This window comes from Vigna unguiculata, chromosome 7 (genome assembly GCF_037176805.1).
Source record: "Vigna unguiculata cultivar grain cowpea cultivar isolate G323 ecotype 2 chromosome 7, ASM3717680v1, whole genome shotgun sequence".
Taxonomy (NCBI): Eukaryota; Viridiplantae; Streptophyta; class Magnoliopsida; order Fabales; family Fabaceae; genus Vigna; species Vigna unguiculata.
Window position 1 is genome coordinate 38,604,580 of NC_140798.1, and position 24,697 is coordinate 38,629,276.

Genomic DNA, 24,697 nt, shown 5'->3' on the forward strand with positions numbered 1-24,697 from the left:
TTGTCTTAAATACATCATTTAAGATAGTTTTACAAAAATCAGTAAAATTAATTGAATAATAATATAAACATTATTAATGTATTATAACTCATTATTGAAATTCCAATTTTTTGACATAAATACCATTTTCTACATATTTTTAATTTGAAAAAGAATTGTAAAAATCTGAGTAAAACAATAATGAATATTTATAACATTAAATAAATAAATAACTAAAAATGTAATTTTACACAATAAATTATTTAAACAGTATATATATCAATATAGCGTGTTAAATGTTATTGCTGTAATAAATAAATTTAAATAAGAATAACGCTCTGATTTTAATGTAAAAATTTAGATTCATAATAGTATACACGTAAATGTAGGAACAAGCGTGCGCGCTAGATTCCAATTAATGAATTAACAAATAGTAGACCAAAGTTTACTAGTCAAAGTCAAAATTGCAAAAATAGGACTCGGTATCCTAAAGTATAAAATTGTAATTTACAAGTAGTTAAAAAAGAGCTTAAGAAAAGAAATCCAATAAATACAATTTAACAATTTTTTGAATAAAAATAAACATCAATAAAATTTTAAAGGTATTTAAATAATTTTATATAATAAAAAGGTATTTAAATATTTTAATTTCACATTCAAGTAATCTTCTTAAACTCAAACCACTTTAAGGTTAAGTGGCATTTTAATTACTGCTTTAATTTTAAAGAAGATTTCAACCAAGACAAAAAGTTTCAATAGCATGTCAAGTGTTTTTTAAACTACTTTCTGCATATGAGTTAGGGTAAATAATTACTGTGGAGGGTGTGAAGGGGGAATAGAAAAATAACCGAGAAAATGTGTCTTTAATTCCATTCATTCATACACATACATACACTCGCTTTCTCTGCAATTTCGTCTTATTTTCCTTTCACTGCACAACTTCCATATACTTCCATTTCTCTCTCTTTCTTCCTCTCTCTCTCTCTCAGCTCAACTATTTCTCTCCAAGCCCAAGTCTTCCTTTTTTTTGATCGGTGAGTTTCTGGGTCTCCCACTGTCACTTTTAATTTCTGTGTATATTAGATGCTTTAGAACTTGCAAACTCATTATTAATTGTGATTTTTATCTTCTTTTATTTCATGGTTTCTGCGGTTTTCCTTTGTAGTTGCAGTGAGGATTGTTGTGGAACCATTTCCACCCTAAAGTATATTCTTTTCAGCTTGTGATTCTAGTACTCTTTGTAAATAAAAAGCAAGTAAACAGAAAAGGAGGGGTGGGGATAGATAAACAATAGAATCTCCAGATTTTGGTTTATATTCTCCTCCTTTACAAAAAAAAAAAAGGTAGTAAATATTCTTGAGCAGTAATTGCTAGAATGAAACTATGGAGTTGATTTCAGAGCTTATTTCCCCCTTATAATTATACGCTTGGGCAAAATCATGTAAATGAAAGAATCTTCTTTTTCTCTCTTTGGTTGGGGCCTATTTCCTCTTTTTATTTATTTTCCTTCTTTTTGTTGAAAATTCATGCAATCTCGCTTTTTTTTTTTTTTTTTTTTTTTTTTTTTTTTTTTTTCTATCGCTGTGGGTTACACTAAGGTTGTATCTATACAAGATTGTGACTGATGTCTGGTCAACTTGAACATTTTTTGCTACAATTTGAAGTCAAAATTAAGAACTTACCGAGACTTATACCCATTTTGTTTAAACCACAGTATAATTGCTGTTTTTATACATCAATTTAATCTGCACAAGATATAGATATCCATTTCACATGCTTCGTAGTTTGTGTCTGCTAGATTTTGCCATATATTCCAAGACATTGGAAAATTGGTAATTATATCATGAAGCTATAATATGATGAATTGATTTATCTTAGGCCCATCTATTTGCATCAAAATACTATATATGACCGGATAAAGGTAAAGAGGATCATCCAATAGGTTGTTTCATGAGTTAGGTAAAATTCTAATAAAGCAGTCGGCAAAGATAGCTTGGTTTCCAAGGGAAAAAGATGCCTTTTAATTCACAAATAATCCATTGTTGTACTTGAAACACGTAGAATTTTCACAGTTGCAGAAGATGATATAATAAACTATAAAATCTAAGCACTTGGAATAGTTTGCCATGGTTGAAAGATGTTAGGATAGTCCACTTCATGCCGCATGCAGTAAGTAATAGGGAAAAACCATTTTTCATTTGGCCAAATTTAATAACCTCAAGCATAATCTTCCGTGCCCCTTCCTTACCCTGCCATGGGCCAGAATAGCAAAAAGAGCCTTTTAGAAAGACCAAGTTCGTATTTTGTTATATTGTGCTGAGCATCATAAAGTATTTGATTCAGATTGAAATTTATCTGGATACTTAAAACCCATTTTGACAATCTTATTTTGTGTTATTTATGGAGTACTACAGAGCTATGACCAAGGACTTGTCTTAAAGAGCATTTTTTTACAATTCATAGGTAAGCAATGGTTGGTGCATCATGGTTTCGAACTCTATGGAAGAATCAACGGAAGGACGATGCTCATTCTGAGAAGGCCGTGCTTGGAGTATTAGCATTTGAAGTCGCAAGCTTAATGTCCAAGCTTGTTAACTTGTGGCAGTCTTTGAGTGATAAACAGGTTGCTAAGTTGAGAGAAGAGATAACAAATTCAGTGGGTATCAGAAAGCTTGTTTCGGAAGATGAGAATTTCATTGTACGTTTAATCAGTCTGGAGATGCTTGAGAATATGGCACATGTAGCTGAATCTGTGGCTAGGCTAGGGAGAAAGTGTAGTGATCAAAGTTTGAAAGGTTTTGAGAATGCCTTTGATGAATTTATCACTTTTGGTTTTGATCCATATCGGTGGGAGTTCAGTTCCAAAAAAATGGAAAAAAAGGTAAGAAGGATGGAAAAGTTCATATCAACTAATGCAACTTTGTACCAAGAGATGGAACTGCTAGCTGATCTCGAGCAAACTCTTGGAAGAATGAAGGCTTACACCGAGTCAGATGGACCAAATTTAATTGACTATCAAAAGAAGGTTGCCTGGAAGAGGCTCGAGGTGAAGAACTTAAAGGCTAGTTCTCTGTGGAACAGAACATATGATTACACGGTGAACATTTTAGCAAGATCTTTATTTACAATATTCAGAAGGATCAACAATGTATTTGGCATTCAAGAGATAATAGATGTTGGTAAAATCAAGAATCGAAGTGCTTTGAATTCTGATCACGCTGATGGTAGTCGATCAGTGTCTGAATTATTGCAACCTTCAGTCCAACCCTCTAGCAAAGCTCGGGCCACATTTGCTTCAGGACCTCTTGGTGCTTTTGCTGCTACATCTCGTCCAAATGTTCGAACAAATAAAGCTAGCATGTTTCCTTTAGATGCTGGAGACTCGTCCACAAAGCCAGGCCTAAGTTCAGTAAAGAATAGAAGTGTCAGATTTTTCTCAGGTCCTCTTGGAAAAAATTCAAAAAAGCCCGTCCCAGATAATGGAACAAATAAAAGCAGCAAGATTTGGAACTTAAATGGCCACTCATCTGCTGTAAGTGGGAAGGAAATTAATGCAAGACATAGTCGATTGACTCAAGTAGAACCTTTCAAAGGATCTATACTGACCAACAGTTCTTTGGTCACTGATAGCCGCTCAAGCCCAAATGATGTTCATTTAGCATCACAGAATCCCAATGACCCTAAGGCAAACCTGGTTACTCCTAGAAAAGAGGTTCATAGCCCTCAATCAACTTTCCATTACCTGTGCAGGTTAAAGCCTCCATCTGAATCCCTTGGTGCTGCTTCTTTAGCCCTGCACTATGCAAATGTAATCATCATGATTGAGAAGCTGGCAACATCTCCTTACTTGATTGGTCTTGATGCAAGAGATGATCTGTACAACATGTTACCGAGACGTGTAAGAGTTTCTATTAGCATCAAACTGAAGCCATATTCCAAGGCCATGGCTTCAGCAGTGTATGATGCAGGTCTAGCAGAAGAATGGACCGAAGCAATGACGGGTATATTAGAATGGTTAGCCCCGCTTGCCCACAACATGCTAAGATGGCAATCTGAGAGAAGTTATGAGCAACATTGCTTTGTTTCCCGAACAAATGTGCTGCTGGTACAAACCCTTTACTTTGCAAATCAAGAAAAAACAGAAGCAATAATTACTGAGCTTCTTGTGGGTCTGAATTATGTGTGGAGATATGCAAGGGAGCTAAATAAAAAAGCTCTGCTAGACTGTGGCCATGGTGGGGTAGATAATGGATATTCCCAACTGAATGTATAAGCACTTTTAAGTCAAGTTCATGGCAGGATTCATTTTTCAACAAAAGTGCAGTCCCTGCAATTGATTTGGATGAATCTTTTCAGGGAGACAAATCTTCTGGCTTCTTAGATCTCAGTGAATGTGAAATAGGTGCCCTGGAGCATGAGAGAAATACCCACATACACTGGTTTATTGTGTCAGAAATGCATTCTTGGTGAGAAATGTTCATTTTAAATATTCAGTATTATTTTTCTTGAGGAGATCTTGCTGATTTAACTTGGATCGCATATCTCATCTTTGAATAGTAGTCCTATGGGTGCATATTTATGAGCTTTATATGTATTAAATGTATAGTTTTTATCAGCCGGGATATTTCTATATTGATATCTGTTGAATTCTATAAATTTCTACGTCGGTATCTTTTGAATGGTGAGACACAAAGATTTCAAATGCTTTATATTTATGGTATGTAAAGATATTTTCTGTTTTTTTTTAATTAGTATTTAAACAATTTAATAATGTTTTCATTTTATTTCTTGTTTTTTAGACTGTTTGTTACTGACAGTAATTAAAATGATATTTTTATGATCAGTGACAGATCCAAGGGGCAAGGAGGGGCCCCTTGCTCCCGCTATAGTTCAATCAACATTAAATTGTTAGAAATATTGCGATTACTTGAAACATAGATTTTGAACTTACTATTTGATTTTTATGTGGAGAGAATTATCGAAGTATCATACTCATTCTATTCTTGATTTAAAACAATCACACCCAGAACTTATCTTTTGCCTTCATATTTTTTCTCTCCCTGTGATGCATTATTTAAGTCATGGTGGTGGGTATCACTTCATAATCTTCTGCCATATCATTCCACAAATCTAATATTACAAAACTCACAGTTCTTCCCAACAAACTCAGTAGGAGTAAATTGCAAGAAACTTTTTATTCAATATCCATTTCACAGTTCCTTCAACAGCAAAACTTGGATACCAATGGTTAGTTTTAAATCATAAAAAAAATAAAAAATAAAGAGAAAGATGCAGTGTAAATATTTGTCTTACTTAAGAAATGTTGAACCATTTATTCTGTTGAGTCTATCAATATCTTTAAACAGAATACTACTGACAGATGAAAGATTTTGTTCCTTGATACTGGGAGTTGTTAATGGAGAAAAAGAAGAAGAAGAAACAGCCTTAAAAACCAAAATATCATTTGACCAGTTCAAACTAAATTATAACTGGTCTAACAACAAATAAGACTTTTTCGCAGTGAACATAGACACATTTTTTACTTTCGAACAAAACATCGATCAATATATTTAACCACTCAATTGTTGAAACTTAGAACACCAAAGGGAGATTTATACCGTGTGAGTTATGTATTTCGAAGCGCACATCATACGTTGATAGCGCACGATTTGGTTTAGATACTTCATATTCCCCTTTAATTATTTTTTAAACGAGTCTATTTACCTCGATCTAAAATTAGTTAATATTTAAAGTAAATTTTTAATTTAAAAGGACAACATAATACAAAACAGTTTATATTAATTTTAGCACGTTATCTAATAAAAAATATTATACTTTTTTCATACTTTCAAGTAACATTTTATTTTATTGTAATGATGATGCCATTATAATAGTTTTTTGAATTTTTTTTGTTAAATTTTATAATCTAAAAAAAATTCTTTAGAATAACTTTTTTTTTTGTAAAATAGACTATGTTTTTAATATTTAAATAATCAAATAATTTAATAAAATAAAATAACGAACTATATTCAATAATAATATTAGTATATTATTAATTTTAATATTATTTAATAATTTTAATAAGGTTAAATTTGAGGCTCAGCGTAAAGAACCTATCACCTAATCTACAAGAAACTAAGTTAAATTGGATGGAATTGAATTTGATACAATTAAGAAAACAGCATACTTAAAAAAAAATAAAAATCAAACACTCCTAATTTAATTCTATGACTATTCACATTTTTTTTTTCCAACATTTAAGACTAAATCTCTCATCATAAACTTTATTTAACAATTAATGAGAGTATATCAAATGCGTGTCATGACATTGATTATATGGATTGATAACGAGGAAAATGTATAAGATATTTTAACAGGAAATAGAAATAAAACATTGTTAAGTTGTATTTTAATTCAAATATCTTACACGTCATTCATTGCCAATGAATGCATTGAAAGCGATGTCACCTTATTAATACGTTAAATTTCTATTAATTGTCGAATATTTTTCTTTTCCGACAAAAGGAAAGAAAACGAATGAAACTTGGAACGTGAATCTAAATTTTAAAAGTTTAGATACTATAAAAGCTAATAAGAGCAAAATATTTATATACGTGCGTACTAAAGTATGGTACCATAATCTAATTATGCACTAAAGTTTTTATTTGAGTCCATTAAAAGTAAATAATTTATTTATTTTAAAAAGATGCATAAACAAAAAAGCTTTCTTGTTCAAACACAAATAATTATCTTATATTAATTGCCAAATTCGTTTAAAATGTAAAGACTTAAATATTGGTTCTAATTTTCGTTCAGATATTTTTATTTGGTTTAATATATATTTTTTTAATTTCGTTTTAATATTCATTAATTTTGTTTAATCTGATTTTGTTTTCTAACATTGATTAAATAATTAATGTATGGTGAGCAACATGTTATCACATAGTTTTTTTTTGTTTATAATTTTTTAAAAATAAAAAAAATAAACGGTTAAGTTAATATCGTGTTATGTGTTTGATAAATTTTTTATATTAAATTTGGTTATATATTTTTTTTCAATTTAATTATAATTTCTTTATTTTTAAATTATGCAATTTTGTCTCTTGATTAAATTATAAAATCTTAGAAAATGAGATTTTAGAAGTGTTAATAATTTAAAAATAATGAGATTTAATTATTTTAATGTTAAAATTTTTTAGTATAAATAAAATTGTTGAAACGAGTTTTATTATTTTTTTAGAATTTCCAAACTTTTTTTAACAGGAACGTAATTTTTTTTTTAAATAAAAAAGTTATAAAAAACTAATGATTTAAATATTGTTACTAAACATGATTAAATTGAACAAAATAAATAAATTAAAAAAATGGAGGAAATGAAAAAAAATCAGAAAGCAAACCGATGTTTAAGCAAAAAAAGAAATCGTGGACGGTGAAGAAACCGAATCAGTTTGTTTAAAATGAAAACAGAAAAAGTTTTTTTTTTTAAAAAAGGAGAAGTTGATTCAAGTTTTTTTACAACAAAAAAATATATTTTTGAAAAGTATTTGATTTGAAGAGAAACTGTTCTGAACAAACCCAACATCTAATTAGATTTTTAATTATTTTGAAAATTCGTAAAAAATGCACAGAAAAGAAAACAATATTTTAAAGAGAATTATTTGATAAAAAAATTAGAAAAAACAGGGTTGTAAAACTAATAGTGGAGATGGAAATATTAAAGGATGTTTACGAAGAGAAAGATAACAATAGCTTGGCTTGGAACACCGGGACGGTAGAAGCATCACTACAAACAAACACCTACAAGTTTTGTTTGGCACAATATAACTTAATAATGTGACGCGGGAGCACGAAACTTACCATACCGTACCATAACCCGCTTGAACGTTTGGTACTCTTCGATTTGACGCAACCCTTTCTCTCTCTTCTCCTCTTACATCACTCGCCGGAGTCCAACCTCCTCCGCCGTTTCCGGCATGGATGTGCCCAAGCACCGTGCCACTCGAACAACCTCTCTCCGGGATGTCTCCGACTTCTCCAAGATGGAAGTAACCGGAAGCTGGGACGCCCTCGAATGGACCAAAATTGAGGTTTCTTTATTCTTTCTTTCTTTTCTTTTTCTTTTATTCAACCTTCTTCATTTCTCGATTCAATCTGTTATTCACCTCTCTACGTAATTTATATGCAGCCAATTACGCACTTCGTTTCGAATGCGAATTTCGATTTCTTGATCGAGGCGGAGCAAGTTGTCGCCGAAGTACGCAACAATTCCTTAAACTCTCTCTCTCTGTTGTTTCATTTGTTTCCAAGATTTTTGAGAAATCGCCGTTTGTCTTTTTTGTTTTGGTAATCTAGGTTGTTTCTAGTGTTATTTGCGGAGAGGTTGTGGTTTTGTTGTTTAGAAGTTTTGTTTTGGAATGAATTAGCCTGGTTTTGATCGTGTGTGTTTAGTCTGCGAAATTGTACAGAATGTGGGGAATGAAGATAGGACTGAGAATGGTAAGGGTGATTGGGGATTTGCCAGAAGTACATGCAGGTTTGGTAGCTCATCAAAGATTCGTTTCAGAAACTTAAGTTGTATTGAACTCATCACGTTCCTTACCCAACTACATAGCTTATAGAATTTCTTGAAAACTTTATTGGGTCAGTGGCTCTGTTGTCTTGGTTACCGTTGTATGAATACCAACGAAATAGCTTGCAGAATTTCTTGAAAACTTTATCAGGTTTAGTAGTCCTGTTGTTTTTGTTACCTCCGTGTGAATGTGCACAATACATTGTGGAATCACTGCATACTGAGTTTGACGCATGTGACCTGCAAACAATCATCCAATTTAATATCCATATAAAAATTCTTTCCTGCAACTGATTGGCTCTGAATCATTACTGTCATACACTCAAACAACATGATGGTGTAGATATTGATTGTTATGTTGTGTGATACATCCGGTTTCTGTTTTGATTGGAAAATGTGCATTGTAGTCTCCTCTGTTTACGTTTTTGATTATCATTGGTGCACAACACTCAGCAACTTGAGCATCAACTTCTTCTTTATAGCCTTTTTTTATCATTTGATTTTATAGTCACTTTAACTCCCCCCTACTACAACCAACTCTTTCTTTTCCTCTAAAAGAAACCATACTTTGTCTTTCTTCAACCTCCATACTTTTTTCACGGTCTTTATCAATTATATTCAACCTTTTCTTTAGTGAAGCTTCCTTCGCTTCTGCAACAACTTCTATAATATGAAAATAAAATTCAGTGGTTGAAACTTGATTTTCAAGTATGTGTTTTTGTTGTGTTGTGGTAGTCTATAGAACCCAATATTGTGGGTTCTATTAGAACTTTAAGACTTGTTCTTTTCAAAAGATGGCCAGGAGTATTTTGGCTAACGTCTATACGATGCAGTAGTTGAAGATGTTTCTTGAAGCTGATTCATTGGTAGGAATGAAGTAAAAGCACGATCAGTTGAATGTTATTTTTATTCTATGGGCTATGAATACATACTTCTCTGTGTCTGGCCATGAGATGCCTTCAATGGAAATTTTAGTTACATGTCTTCTCCATGTCTCTACTCTTAAAAAGAGCGAAAAATTGCATGTGGAGGCAGAAATGGTTTACCTCAGTGTTCTTATTGTAAGAAGATGGGACACACTCAAGAAACATGTTATTCCTTGCGTGGTTTTCATGTGAAAACAACCAATGCATCCAAGTCAGAAAAAATTGAGCATAACCTTTCTTAGTACCAAGAATATCTTGGACTTATATCCAATAGCCAAGCTCCATGACTAATTGATTTAGGTGCTTTTGATCACATTTTTAGTAATGGCTCCATATACATCTCAATATCTTTTCCAAAATTTCCCCATCTAATTGATCTAGCAAATGATTCTAAGGTTCCTCCCCTATTCTATATTGTAGCCCTCTTTTTTGTCAATTTACTCATTGCTGCTTTTATTGACCCATACTTGCACATATAATACACACACACACACACATAATATACAGCTGAGTGCCAAAGTGAGCAACTCAGTCTTTTCTTCTCAATATTTCAAGTCATTATGGAGCCAAACAGGGTGGAGGATAGTTCCCGGGGGGAGTGGGGAGTGGGGACTGGTGGATAGGACTTTGTGTGCAGAGTGTGGGTCAGTGTTCTGTTCCTTACTTCACATTATCTCACTGCAAGCTCAATTTGGTAGATGACATTGCTTCCGAAAACAAACATATAGTCAGAGTTGAAGATATTTGACCTAGATATGACATGTTAAACACTGGAGTAGAGGGTTGATTTTTTTTTTTTTTTTTTTTTAATGTAAATATGAACTAATATATATAAACATCTTATAAATGGGTTCCAGCTATTGGACTGTCTAATTATGACTTTTGCAGTGATATAATAAAAGTTAAATATTTAGTTTAGTATATGCATTTTCCTGTTACTTTCCCTTGAATTTATTTTGAGTTCATCTCTCTTGGTTTAATTTAGTGGCAATTTTTTTGCTTTGAAATCATGTTTAGCTTGAGATGCAAAAATAATGCTCGACATATTAACTAGAATTACAAAGGATTTTTGAAAATATGTGATGCATAGAAAATGGTGCAATACTTGGAAAAGAAAAAGAGGAAGAGAGAATCAAAGCATTTGTGAACTGATAACTAAAATATACTAGAATGTGAACCTGGCTATTGGATTTTAAAATAAGCATTTGTTTTTAGAAATCCTGGCTTGCATGTACTAGAACAAAGTATACCCAAGAAAGCAACTGATTTCTCTTCAATGTGAACCTTCAACAATGAAAGAGGACGATTTTTTTTTTTTTGGATGGGGGAAAGAGGATGATAATATACCTGGAAAGCAAATGTTCCTAGAAATTTGTCTTTAGTGTGAACCTTTTGCTAACTTTTAATACAGGCTTTAATATTTTAAATTCACATTTATCATGATTGAATATATCGAATGAAACTAAGTTGGTGTTGGTGTTTATTTTCAGGGACATGGTGTTGTTCTTGTTAATACAGATGATGCTGGCACATTGATGGTAACAAATTTCCGTCTTATTTTTCTGGTAAGTTCAGTTTTGTAGTACTTTCTACATAACTCCTGGATAATTCTTTACGAGGTAGTATGATGCCATAGAAGTCTTGAATTTATGATTTGGGAATGCCTGCAACCTAGAAAGGCAATTAATACCCATAGAAAAGATAATATTAAATATATATTGGTGTGATAATTAAGAATTTTGGTTGACAAAATAATGGCATGCTGCTGCTGTAGAATTTTTGAATTTTTATTCGGCCAGACCACTTGATAAGGAGGAAGTTTTGGAGACACTATTACCTCTTTAGAAAAAAGTTGCATTTTAATTTCCACGTTACCCAAACCTATTGCTTTGCTGTCATAAAAAATGCACCTTACCATTGTTTTTCTGTTGATAAATTCTTCTTTCTTCCCAATCTTTCGAGCTTCAAATATGTATGTTGTTGGTACTCTTCATAGCACCCGACCTGACCCGATCATCATGCTTGAAACTATTTAATGATTAACTCTTTAGATATATTAGAAAAAGGTGCATTTTAATTTCCACGTTACTCAAACCTGTTGTTTTGTTGTATCAAACATTCACCTTACCATGGTTTTTTGTTGTTCAATTCTTCCTTTTCCAAATCTTTCGAGCCTTAAATTTCTATGCTGTTGGTACTGTTCATAGCACCTGACCTGACCATCAAGCTTGAAACTGTAGCTAATGCATGTGTGTGAGCCTAGACATAATTCGTGATTTACCTTTCTAGCCATGGTCGATTCCAATCTTCAGTACACCAACTTCAATTTTTACTGGTGTTAGGCTTAGATATGTTCTGACAAGGTCAGTGAGTGCCTGCTAAATCAAATTTTAAAAGGGAAAAAGTGTGGTTTGAGTCCTTGCACTTTTGGACAAATCTGATTTTGGACCCAAATTAAATTTGACCAAAAGTACAGTGACCAAAAACATTTTTTCCACAAAAAGAACTATAAAATACAATATAAATTGGGTGAAAATATGTAAAATGATTAGAAAAAGAAGACTGAAGAGGGGCAGTGGAATTGGAAGCATGCTGAGTTCAGTAGGGTAAGGGAGGGGAGATTTGACAAAAGAAAGGATCCTGGTTTTTTGGGGTATTGGCGCTAAAGGCGGATGAAAAAAATGAGAAACTGCCACTAAAAAACTGCTCTATCTAAAAGAAACTGGTTTGGAGTGTTGCATTTAATGGAGAGAGGAGAAAAAAATAAAGTCACCGACTGAAAGAGGAAGAGTTTATTTTTTATTGTGTGCTGGTTGATGTCCCTTGATTGCTTAGGTGTTTATCTTCTTTTGTAAGTCACTTATGTATTACACTTGCAGAGTCTAACTTTTGATTCATATGCTGAACATTAGCATCTGTTGTATGGAATGTGAATTATATAATTAGTTTATGGAACATTATTTTCTTATGCCAAATTCTGTTTCTTTTATTGGATACAGTTGGTGGCAATTATTTGCCTCACCTTCATCCAATGTCAGGCTTATTAAGCTCCTGAGTTCTGTTGCGGATTGGTGTGCCTTTTTTGTTACCTGCCTAGTTATTTGTAAATAACCTGTATTGACTTTATTCTTTGATTTCCTTGCATTTTCTAGAGTGAGGGAACTAGAAAAGTCATTTCCCTTGGAACGATACCACTGGCAACCATTGAGAAGTTTAACAAGATAGTAAGTTCATGCAATATTTTCTGCCAACTATTTTCTTTTGTGTGTATATTGTTATCTACTTTAGTTATGCTGCATTAGATTGATCCAAACTTTCTCTTTGTCTGCTTCACATATATGTTGACATACTAGTATATACTATAATCGGACATGTGAAATGAAATTTGAATAATAATTTTGATTGACCATGCATATCCCTTTTGCATGCATTTTTCAGCCTCCATTTTAGTCCCATCTATTTCTTCACTTATTTTTGTTTTATTCTTTTCTTCGCCTTTCAGTGTACAAATGTTCACGTGGACACACTTTCATATTATTTTACATTAGAATTTAGCAATTGGTTGTAGAATACATGAAGTCTTGAATTTATTACTAATTGTTTTATGTACCACAAATACCCAAAGTATACTTAGACTGATTCATTAATGGAAATTAGAACTTTGATATTTTAAATGGTTAGTTCTATAAAACAATTTTTTTGAATGATTCTGGACTTTTTTATTTGATTGACTTGTCAATGAGATGGATTTGTGTCATTAGGTGATATGCTCATATGAGCTCAGCAACAGGAACTATTATCTGTACTCTTTCTCATTCTATTAATGTTGTGAAAATAATTATATTTATGTGGTGTTATGACTTATGAACATATGAGTGTACTTTTTGTGGCTTGATTCTGGTACCTTCTTTTGTTGCAATTATCTGGAATCTCATACAATGCTCTCTTATAAATCCAGGTTGTAAAGGTTCAGTCAAATAATCGTTATGTAGACAAGACACCAGCTCAGAGACTGCTCCAGGTGATTGGTATGCAAAAGCTTCTCTAAGTCAATATTTTCTTTTAAATATGTAATTAATGAAATAACTATACAAGATTTGTACATAAATTATTAATTATTAAATAGGAGATAAATCTTGCAATTGATTGGAAACCTAAGTTCCCTTCACGGTTGACTCTTTACATTCAATAATAGGTCAAATGAAACAATGTGTTAACGTAGCCTAAAACGCATTTACAATATTGGTTATAGACCTCTGTATCATACCCCCTTACTCAAGATTCCTTCAGCCTTAAAGCATGGACAGTAGACATGCTTGTTCTTCTTTTTCTTAAATTCAACATATTTTAGAAGAATGGGGTTGACAAAGATTGCAATCATGTCGTGCCCCACTTAACCATATATGCTTTGATACCATGTCAAACACCAACTTTCCTAGAAATTTTAGTTGTTAGGGAAGGCACACAGAGTCGGTTTTATATTTCTGAGAACTATTAATATGTTGCAAATTTATGGGCACCTTAAATTGCTTGCTCTTTTGGTATATTCATTAAGTGTACTATGGTTTTAAACGTTCTATTGTAATCTGTGATGACAACTTTTATTTGGAACAATGTTATTTTGAGTTTGGGCTAAAACTGGGTAGAACTTTAAATTTTGATGTCTTGATGGCTAGCTAGTTAGTTCTTTCTGTCTGTGTATTTATTTTTTAATTAATATTAATAAATACTAGCATACATTGTGTGCTGCTTCTGTTGGGTGTAAAGTGCATGGCGTAAAGGATTTACTTTATGATATAAATTGAGCAGCTTTCTGCAATAATATTTTTTGCGTTACTTTTTTCCTTTTTTATTAAGGGGGGATTCTTTATACTCCACATTTGTAGTGTGTTAAATCTAAATAGCCCTTTTTTAATAGAGGAATAATAATATTCTTGATTTACTTATGCAGGAAAAGATATGAGAATTTTGGTCTTCAGTTTCAGACCACGTACAAAACAGGTAATTCTACCAAGAAAGTAGCTGTGTGACCTTGTAAAAGGGTGTAAGTTTCACTTTTATCGTGGTTTTATTTACACTTTTGAAGTTCATCTTTATAAATGGTCAAAATGTCATTAACATCTTTCAAATGAAAGGCTGTTGTGAATACTTCTAATGTATCAATTTAGTTCCCCTTTTTCCCTTCATTCCTTCACCGGGAACTGCAACCAAACCCAGAAAAGTTTTTCACATGGATCCTATGTGATCACCATGAACGACTCTAAGACACATGTAATTGCAGCGAACAGGGGTACAATGAAATACAAACCTGTGTTTTCTTTTCAGCAGGCCTTTGTAGATGATCCTTGGACAGGATAGATGTGGCTTGATTTTTTTTGCAAGTTCTCTTCAAGATATATGCTTCTACTAATGAATTAATTGATTTTTTCATTAATATGCTTTTAACCTTATAAATTTTGGGGGCCCCAACATTTAAGGTTAGTTTTTGGTTTACGTATGTGATTATGGGATTGTTTTAAAATACATAATCCTAGTTTTAATATACACTTGTAATAAAGATTAAAAATATAGAATGTATCAAATAAAAAACTTCCTAAAATACATAATGAGCAGCATGGTTTTGACAAATATAGAGCAAGTTTATCTTCTTACTGACTGTATTCGGGTTTCTATAACCTCTCATTGAGTTTTTTTACAAAAGTCGAGGAGGTGCTTAAGTTGTTTCACAACGAAGGTAAAGTGCACAACAATTAGGGGATGCCTACTGATAGCGGATCATTAGCAAGAATCAGATCCAAGACCTTTACATTGGTTCAGCTTAAATCATGACCGTCCCAATTGAGCCAACTTTCATTGGCAGGAAAAAGCAAGAAATTTAAGTGAAAATGCGGAAATTTAATTATATTATATACTAGTTGGAATTCTTGGTGCTCTATTAATCATTTTATTATACTTGATGACATAGAAAATATCTGAAGTAGTTGTTGGTACACTTAACTTTAAAAGTGTTGTAGGCCAGTGAGGATGTCAGTGGTTGCTTTTTATTTTCTTATAACATGTTTGGGATCTAATGATAATTGTGAAAATTTTACAGAGACGTGTGGTGTTTGATGCGCTACTGAGGTGTACAAAGCCAACAAGATTGTGGGATCTTTATGCTTTTGCTTCAGGACCTTCCAGGTTTAAGAACGCTACTCCACTGGTCCGTTTACTAGATGAATATTGTCGGCTTCTTTGCCTTGGTTCTTATCATGCATCAATGGATATAATTGAAAATGGGTCGTTCACCTGGTCAAATGAACTATGGAGAATAAGTAGCGTGAATTCCAATTATACAATGTGCCAGAGTTATCCATTTGCTTTGGTTGTTCCAAAGATCATTAGGTAATTTATTGAGGCCAAACTTTCTACTTTTTCACTAGTTGTGATTTTTGTCTATATTGACAAGCTTGAGACCCCTGAACCACTATTTGTTTACCACGAATTGTCTCAATGCTAGTGATGATGAAGTGCTCCAGGCATCCAGCTTCCGTGCAAGAGGTCGGCTACCTGTAGTTTCATGGTGCCATCCACGTAAGTGCAGAATCTAGGTTTCATTTATGTTTCTTATTTTTCCATTCTTTTCTCTCTGTACTTTTGCCATTTGTTATTGTAATTAGAGGATGGCCTTCTAACTCTATGGAATTACTGATGACAGTGACTGGAGCAGTTGTTGCACGATCTTCTCAACCCTTAGTTGGTATTATGATGAACATGAGGAGGTAATGCTTTCTATTTTATCAAATATGCCCTCTTAAAGGCAAAAGAAACATATTGTTTGTTCCAGGTGCATTGTCAAATGGCATTCTGGTGTAATGCTGTTGTAAATTTTGTGTAAACATCATGATTAGTGCGGTATTGTGTTCGTTTAATGTGGTATATTGTGAATGGAGTGAACTGTGATTTCTTTACATCTTATGGTGTAGTGATTTCATTTATTTGTTTTATGGGGGAGAGGGGACTGTTTAGATCTTTTCTTTTCTTTTTTTCTGAATGATGCTTTCTTTAAATAAGTTCTTTTATAATAAATGAAATGAACAGAACACTGACAAGCTTTTTCATGTTTTTTCCTCCAGCAACATGGATGAAAAACTTGTGGCCGCACTCTGTGGCAAGCTAGATAGTGGCTCAAGGAGGTAAGATGTATATTAATATCATACTCTTTCACCGTGTTATGCAGGCAATGTACATCCCCATTTTACCTTGTTGAATCTTCATTATAAAGAATGACGGTGAGCATAGTTATCAAAATTGTGACTCAACTTGTAAACTCGAGTTTACGTTTCCACTAGCTTAAACCTGTTTAACTCGCTAGAATCGTTTTTAAGTAGGCTCATGGAAACTTGAACAAACTTGGTTAAACTCGTGTGAAATTGTGAGTTTAGAGGCAACTTACTGAGCTCAGTTGGACACTAGAAATTAGCCAAAAATGACACTAGCTTTGTTTGTTTCTAGGTCAAGATATATGCAAAATGCACCTAGGAAATGATTTCATGGGTTCATTGGTTCTCTTGCAATAATCTGGCTATTTTGGGTGTTGATGTTGCAATCGCCTATTGCACCAGTAGATCTCTCTTGGTGTCTTTTCTGCTCCGCTCTGTTTTTGTGTTTTTGATTCTCCTCCACACTTTGCCATCTCACTACTCCCATTTATTTTCTCCACCTCAGTTTTAGGGTTGCAGGCTCACCATATTAGGGTTTTATCTCTTTCGATTTCAATCCGCTCTAACAATGCTGGACCACTGGGCCTCCTTCTTACTATGTTGAACTGTTGGGCCAACATTTAAGTTCAATATTTTTTCTAAGTATAATATATCATATAATCAATTAGAATAATGATAGAAGAAGAATAATATTAGAAAAAGATATTTAAAAATATATATATAATACGACAAACTAATAATAATAATAGATATAAAAATTGTTATGTTATTATGTTATTTATTGTATTTTAAAATAGTCTCTCTCTCTCTCTCTCTCTCTCTCTCTATATATATATATATATATATATATATATACACACACACTCAATTGAGTCCCAATATTTGTTAAATAGAGTCAATTTGGTACCTTTGGTTAATTTGGTGTTAACACCGTTGGAAAGTATCATGTGTCAAAATTTGGTTTGTTTTCTACTTTAGAACCCCTTTGTTTTTTTTCTACTTTTTCTACAGGTCAAGATTTTTTAACTGCTTGGCTATGGCTGACCAGCCTGCTCTGCACTGTTTTTTTGTGGGCGAACAATGACCTTTGCCACCCCTAGGGTCAGTAGGTGATAGACGCCCCACTCCGGGGTATTGTATTCTTGTTGAAGGTATTTAATATCATGAAGTAAGAAACAAAAATGTTGTGGCAAAGTTAGGGGCAGAAGCAAAATATAGGGCAATGACATTAGTTACTCGTGAGTTCATACGGCTGAAAACTCCTCAAAGGACTTAAATTCGGAGAAACTTCTCAAATGTATCTTATATGTGACAACTGGGCATCGTTACTCATTACCTCTAATCCTGTCTTTCATTAGAGGATCAAACATATTGATGTGGATTCTCATTTAATAAGAGAAAAATTGGAGCATGGAGACATCACCATTACATTTGTCAATTCTAACAAACAACTGATTGACACATTCACTAATCTCTAAGAAGAGGACTGATGGTTTATTATATTTGCATCAAACTAGGTACATAAGACCATATGATCTAGCTTGAGGAGAAGTTCTGTAATTGTAGGAATAAGTAGTAGATCTTATAATCACAGTAATAAATAAGGAGCTGATCCAGTATAGTGAGGAATATCTAAATTATACATGTATTATTAGGAACCTTTTTTATTTCTTCCCATATTATATCTTTTTTGCAATTAGAGAGGATATCAAATCCCTCTATTTATTGCCTTGGTTTCTTTTTCTCCATATAAAGAAGGTATACACCCTGTCTTAGAAACACAGTTCCATATTAGTGTTTCTCTCTTCCCTATAGTTTAACACTATAAAAGGGGTTTAATGGGATACTGTAGGGGGACATCTTTGAATTATAAACTTGTGAAGAGTTTCTCAGACCTCTTGAAATATCTAGCGCTTGTGTCATTCTCATAGGGAGATATTCTCTATTAGTCAATTAAAAATTACATTTCCTTTTATCTCTGTAAGAGTTCTATCAATTTCCTTCCCCATCCTTGTTGGAAAAAACCATCTGAACTTTTTGGCCTTAACTGATTTCCATAAGTAATTATAACTGACATTTAAATATTCTATTGACAGAGTATGTGATTATATCTTCAGGTAGTTATGTGTCTTCTTTGTGTTTGTGAGGGAGTGTGGTGGTTGTGGTGTGATTTGGTCCAATTTTCTGCATTTTTTGAAACTTCTGTCCAAATTATATTTCAGAAAGTTATATATTGTTGATGCACGGCCAAGAAAAAATGCATTGGCTAATGGAGCCATGGGAGGTGGTTCAGAATCATCATCAAACTATTTTCAATCTGAGGTTGTGATAGGCTTGAACTGACCAATTGTGATTTTTTGTTTTATCCGGTCAGAATTATAAATTTCAGTTTACTTCCGAAGTACCTGAATTCTTATTTTATGTTACCAGGTAGTCTTCTTGGGGATAGACAACATCCATGCGATGAGAGACAGCTTTGTTCGGCTCCGAGAATACATGGATACCCATGGCAGAGCGTCATCAGATGGAATGTCCTCTTTCTTGGTTAGTCTGTGAATGTTTGAACATTTTACCTGTTGCGGCATTAGATGAATTGACTGGGCTATTAGAATAACACACTTTGGAGCTGTTAGAGTAAACTGTTTTTAAAATTTTTGCTTTGATGAAAACTTTAGATGCATGCACAAAAGTATTTCTCTTATACCTCTTCAAATAATCCAGTATGGTTAAACAATTTAAGAATTCATACTGATGGCATGACATTTCTCATACTTTTCTACTGAACTGTTTTATGTATGGTTCATAAAAACCAGTGCAAAAAACTGAAAAAAAAAAACTATCTTTTGTATTGAAGTTTGGATTTGATTTCAAAAATCAATCTAATCCAAACCAAACTTATAAGTATGCTGATGATTTTATTTATAAATTTACGAGATCTCTTGTATATTACCTTTATTATATAAAAGTATATAAACATAATTATCATTTTTCAAGTTGTGAATTTAATAGTATAGATTTGAAAAGTTATACAGCTATTAGCTCTATAATGACTTGTAGATTAGATACTTCATGTTTTTAAAAAAAAAAATTAGATTAATTACATATCTTGGTAATTTTTTTAATACTCCAAAGAAAAATGAAAGACTGAAATTGAAAACTGATCCAATCCCAAATGCTTTTAACTCAAGTCAATTGAATTGGATTTAAATTTTAAACTAAACTATTTTTATGGTGAATTAATGATTGATTGGGTCTGATGATTTTTCTTTTCCAAACTGATTTAATCTAATATTAAATATCCTCAGTTTATGATTGGCTGGGTTAACTATGCTGGGGATCAATTAACAGTCTGTTTCTATTTTTTTCCGAATTTTATTCTCGAATTTTATTCTCACTGTTTACGAGTTTATTTAGAGACAAGGTGGGTCAACGTGGGGTGGTGGCAATCTAAGTAGTATGTCTGCTTCGGTATCAACCCTTGGGGACAGTGGATGGTTACTGCATGTTCAGAATGTGTTGGCCGGAGCAGCTTGGATTGCTGCTCGTGTTGCAATGGAAAACTCTTCTGTTCTTGTGCATTGCAGGTGCTAGTTTAAAACTGTGAAATCTAGATTGAGAATTAACAATCTATTCCTTCTGATGATATTTAACTTTGTTTGGTATCTAGCAGCCTTTCACCCCCCCCTCTACTCCCTTTTTTTTAATGCAGTGATGGATGGGATAGGACAAGCCAGTTGGTTTCACTAGCTAATTTGTTGCTTGATCCGTATTATCGCACATTCACAGGGTTTCAGGTAAGGCTGGCATTACTCAACTGTTGAATATAATTCTATTTCAATGTCACCATAGGAAGATTAACAAGTTTAACTATTTGACATTCCATAGTCAAACTATCACATTTTTTTAACATTTTGGAAAATGAATCAATACATGTGCTATTTAATTTTTCTTCACATTTTTCTTCCTTATGCAGGCACTTGTTGAAAAAGACTGGCTTGCTTTTGGTCATCCATTTTCTGATCGGGTGGGAATGCCAGGAACTGGCAACATGCCTTTCGAGTTATCTAGGCAGCCTTCAACTGGAAATTTCGCACCGTCACCCGTGCGCCAGTCAACAGGAACATTTTCATCACAACCTCCAGCTTCATCCCACTCACATAACTCCAACAACTATTCTCCTATTTTTTTGCAGGTTGGTTTCTTATTTTAGATATGGATTAAATGGTTTAGGCATTAGCCCACCACACCCAGTGTGGGAAGAAGGGTTCTGTTGTCTGTGGGCTTCATTTAATCAACTATGTAGTTTATAATAATTAGCTGGGTTATGTTTTCTCGATTTTTCCATAGAAATTTCATTCAAATAAAGACTGCAGTAAATGCTTCATTTTCCTTCTTTTATGGCTTAAGCTAATCCTTTCAAGGTTGATATCACTACGAAGTACATACATTTGCCTTGCTTCAAGAATTGATTTGTGGGACCTGTGTCCTACACCTATTCCTGTATCTGTATGACACGTGCTGGACAATCTTTACTAAACTTTATTTTGGTTTTCCATGTTTTTAAAATTGTATTTAACACCAAGGGTGCTCTTCATTTTTAAATCATTTTAAGGATGATTTTGTATTATTCTCTTGAAATGATGGTTGGATAATTTGCTTATAGTGTTACACTGGTGAGTTAGCTTGTACACAAATTCACTTAATGGCATTATTGTTATACTAGCATAAAATATAATTTTCTACCAGTTTCAGCTTGGCTTTAATTATGAGCAGAGTTGCATGTTTAGATTTGGAGTTTGGATGGCTATTTTGTTCTTTCTTTGCCTTTTATATTTGGTGCTTTACTTCGATTTGAATCTACGTTTTGTATAACAGTTATCTTCAGTGTTTTTCTATTATGAGCTTACTTTCTTGTATTTGTTTCAGTGGGTTGATTGTGTTTCACAATTATTGCGGATGTATCCTTTTGCTTTTCAATTCTCTGCGGTATGCACCCTTGAATGTTTACCTATTTGTTTTCGTTGCATGGTTTTCTTTCTAGTATCTTTTCTTTTAGTAACTTGTATTTTATTTTCAATGACCCAGGCTTTCCTGGTGGACTTCATAGACTGCATGCTTTCTTGTCGTTTTGGAAACTTCTTATGTAACAGGTACTTTGTTTGCAACTTGTCTTCTCCATGGAATGGTTGTGGTCATTGACACCCTTTTTTCTAACTCTAATGCAGTGAAAGGTAACAACGTAGTGAGTAGGTTTCACTAGCAAGACATAGTATAGGATTTAAGAATTATAATTTCGTAGCAATATGGACTTTTTGCTCATAGGCTGACATATAGTAAACAATTGTGAAATGTTACGCTTTATTTTTTGCAGCAGTTATGTTTCATTTATCCCTCAAATTTTGTTATTTTTACTTGGACAAAAGTATTTCCCTCAAACTTATGGTTCACTCTAATTTTAAATTTATAAATTCTTTAATTTTTTTACAATTTTAATATGTAATTTTCCTACTTTTTATTTGTTTTTTAGTAAAGGTTATATTTAAATAAAATAAGGCAAGTGTCACTTTATTAAAAAAACATAAGGGTGATGAATGTCATTTAATTTATTAAAACTATAAGGGAGGTGGATGTCTATTTTGTTATTTTGTTAAAAACCTTAGTAGTTGTATGTTTATTTTAAAACTAGAGGACGTAAATGTCATGATGCAGTATTGGACAAATTGCAGTTGTCCTGATGCTGGTTATTGTATTTGTTCTGATTACAATTCTTTTAGTGAGAAGGAGAGGCAGAAATGCAATGTTTTTGAGGCATGTGGATGTCTGTGGGCTTATTTAGCTGATTTAAGGACATCAGAAGGAGGTTCTCATGTGCATTACAATCCCTTCTATGATTCACTCAAGCATAATGGTCCTCTTCTGCCCCCAGCAGCAGCATTGGCCCCTACGTTGTGGCCTCAATTCCACCTTCGTTGGGCATGCCCAGAAGAAGCACAAGCCGGGGAGATTGAAGCACAATGCAGGAAGATAGTTATGAAATGCTCTGAGATGCAGAAGGTTGTTATTTTCCTCTATTTTCTTATTTTGGTTATGATCCATTTAAAAGCAATCGTCTTCCATCTTTCTGGGAAGTCACTACTGATTAATACATGGTTGTAGCTCCTTAGAATGCCCTTTGTGGAACTAATGATCTTGTTGGGATTGTAACAGGCTAAAGAAATGGCAGAAAGAAAAGTTAAAGAAGTTACAAATTCCATGGAGTCACTGAATGCTGAATTACGACGTGAGAAGCAGCTAAACAGCTCAGCTATGAACATGGCAAAGAGTGTGAGCAAAGAAAATATGGCTATAAAGCGTGCAATTCAGTCAATGGGGTGCAAGGTTCATGTGTCTGGTAGTGGTGAATGCACTGTTGACATTGAAAGCAACCCAGACATTGTGTGTTGTTCCTCAAGAAAAGAATCAAATAGTAATGTGCGTGATGAGAAAACGGAGGCACCTGTTTCAGTACTAGTTACAACAGAAGATGATGATGGAAACAATGGGATTGTTCGGGTATGTGAAACTCTATGCCCATTTGGCTCTGCAGCTGGAGGCTGTAGGTGGCCGAAGGGTGGTTGTGCTCAACTAGGTAGTCAGTATGTTGGCCTCAAGGCAAACTTTGATGCATTTGACCAGCTGTCAATTGATGATACTTATTTCAAGTCTGAGTAACCAATTTTGGTTTCTTTAAACATTCAGAATGGTCGTTGATTCTTTTTAGCACTCCTCAAGTAGAGGACCCTCTCATTTTTATAGGGTCTCCCAAATTGTACAGGTTATCGGAGTTGGCTGGAGATCATCATCATGGTGGTCCACATTCATATCTAGAATAGTCGCTCAATCATTGTTCTTCAATAAGATCAATTTTGTACAGATGATCATTTTATATCTAGAGGGATCAATGTATATAGCAACTATAATTCGCAGCTCATTCTTGCAGAACACGGTGACTTGGTATTTATTATATTTCACTAAAATAAGACAGGAAAAGGTTTTAGAGGTTCAATAGGTTAGTTATGACAAATAATTTTAAGTGTGTGGATATAACTGTCAACCATATCAGTACAATAGTGAAGCGAGTTAAGTCATACGTACGTTGGAGTTCCAATACACGGATAGTGTAGGATTTTGAAAAAGACAAGGATACGTGTGTGAAAATTAATATATTAAGATTGGTCAAAAGTACAAAAATTTCAATAATTAATCTGAATATAACCACCATTCCTTTCTAAAAGCACCTAACGATGGAAGGAAGCAGTTGAATTGAATCAAATCATCCCTCAACAACCAACGTCCAAAGCACCTTGCGGTCAATATTTTTTAGTTAATTTTTATGTACACACCTTTTTCGTAATTATATTATAGTTTTGATAACTATTAATTATCACGCTAAATGCTATATAGTTTGGATACGTTCTAAATGTAAGTTTATTGTGATAACATTCCTTTATAATGTAGATGCGGATACACAAACGTGTTATTTATATCGTTGTATACTTTTCTAAAATTTCTGTGCTGCACTATTTTTTCAACAATAATAAAAGTTTTACTTTCTAATAATAATAATGATATAATTATTATGTTCGTGTAGGATCTACTACCTTCAAAATTACTCCAATCAAATGATGTATCGACAAAAGTATTTTCATTAAACTTTAATTTCAAAACAAAATTTCAATATTTCTAGTGCTACCACAAACAAATCACTCCTCCAAACACCTATCCATATTCATTTAATTTGATACACATTACCCATCTATAGATGTCTGTTATTGTTAATAATATAAGACTAGAATTAATATAAGTATTGAATTTTAATTCAACAAAAGAAGATAATAAGGTTAAAATGACTAATATTTCAGTAAGATAAAGTAATAAAATCCGGAAGGACATTTAAAGGGAAAGGGAGCAATTTAGTATTTGTTTTGCGTATTTCATTATTACTAAAGCTTATTTTGAAAATAAATTACAAGATTGAGAGT

General features: G+C 33.1%; 2 protein-coding genes across 4 annotated transcripts; both read left to right on the forward strand.

The window, feature by feature from the left end:
- Nucleotides 1-844: 844 nt before the first annotated feature.
- LOC114191039 (uncharacterized) lies at nucleotides 845-4,688 on the forward strand. Of its 2 annotated transcripts, none has more exons than XM_028080187.2 (2): nucleotides 845-1,013; nucleotides 2,443-4,688. In XM_028080187.2, exon 2 carries the CDS (start codon nucleotides 2,450-2,452, stop codon nucleotides 4,250-4,252), a length of 1,803 nt encoding a protein of 600 aa, XP_027935988.1. In that variant the 5' UTR covers nucleotides 845-1,013; nucleotides 2,443-2,449; the 3' UTR covers nucleotides 4,253-4,688. The 2 variants fall into 2 exon arrangements, with proteins under 2 accessions (XP_027935988.1, XP_027935987.1); XM_028080186.2 differs by having other exon boundaries at nucleotides 856-1,013; nucleotides 2,394-4,688.
- A 3,031-nt stretch (nucleotides 4,689-7,719) lies between these two features.
- LOC114190185 (phosphatidylinositol-3-phosphatase myotubularin-1-like) lies at nucleotides 7,720-23,646 on the forward strand. Of its 2 annotated transcripts, XM_028078981.2 has the most exons (19): nucleotides 7,720-8,066; nucleotides 8,165-8,233; nucleotides 10,965-11,039; nucleotides 12,627-12,698; nucleotides 13,433-13,502; nucleotides 14,426-14,475; nucleotides 15,569-15,858; nucleotides 15,974-16,047; nucleotides 16,172-16,235; nucleotides 16,590-16,649; nucleotides 18,899-18,998; nucleotides 19,107-19,220; nucleotides 20,091-20,260; nucleotides 20,386-20,470; nucleotides 20,650-20,868; nucleotides 21,603-21,662; nucleotides 21,762-21,826; nucleotides 22,451-22,730; nucleotides 22,884-23,646. In XM_028078981.2, exons 1-19 carry the CDS (start codon nucleotides 7,953-7,955, stop codon nucleotides 23,385-23,387), a joined length of 2,535 nt encoding a protein of 844 aa, XP_027934782.1. In that variant the 5' UTR covers nucleotides 7,720-7,952; the 3' UTR covers nucleotides 23,388-23,646. The 2 variants fall into 2 exon arrangements, with proteins under 2 accessions (XP_027934782.1, XP_085531823.1); XM_085675697.1 differs by lacking the exons at nucleotides 7,720-8,066; nucleotides 8,165-8,233; nucleotides 10,965-11,039 and having other exon boundaries at nucleotides 13,433-13,495.
- The last annotated feature ends 1,051 nt before the right edge of the window (nucleotides 23,647-24,697 follow it).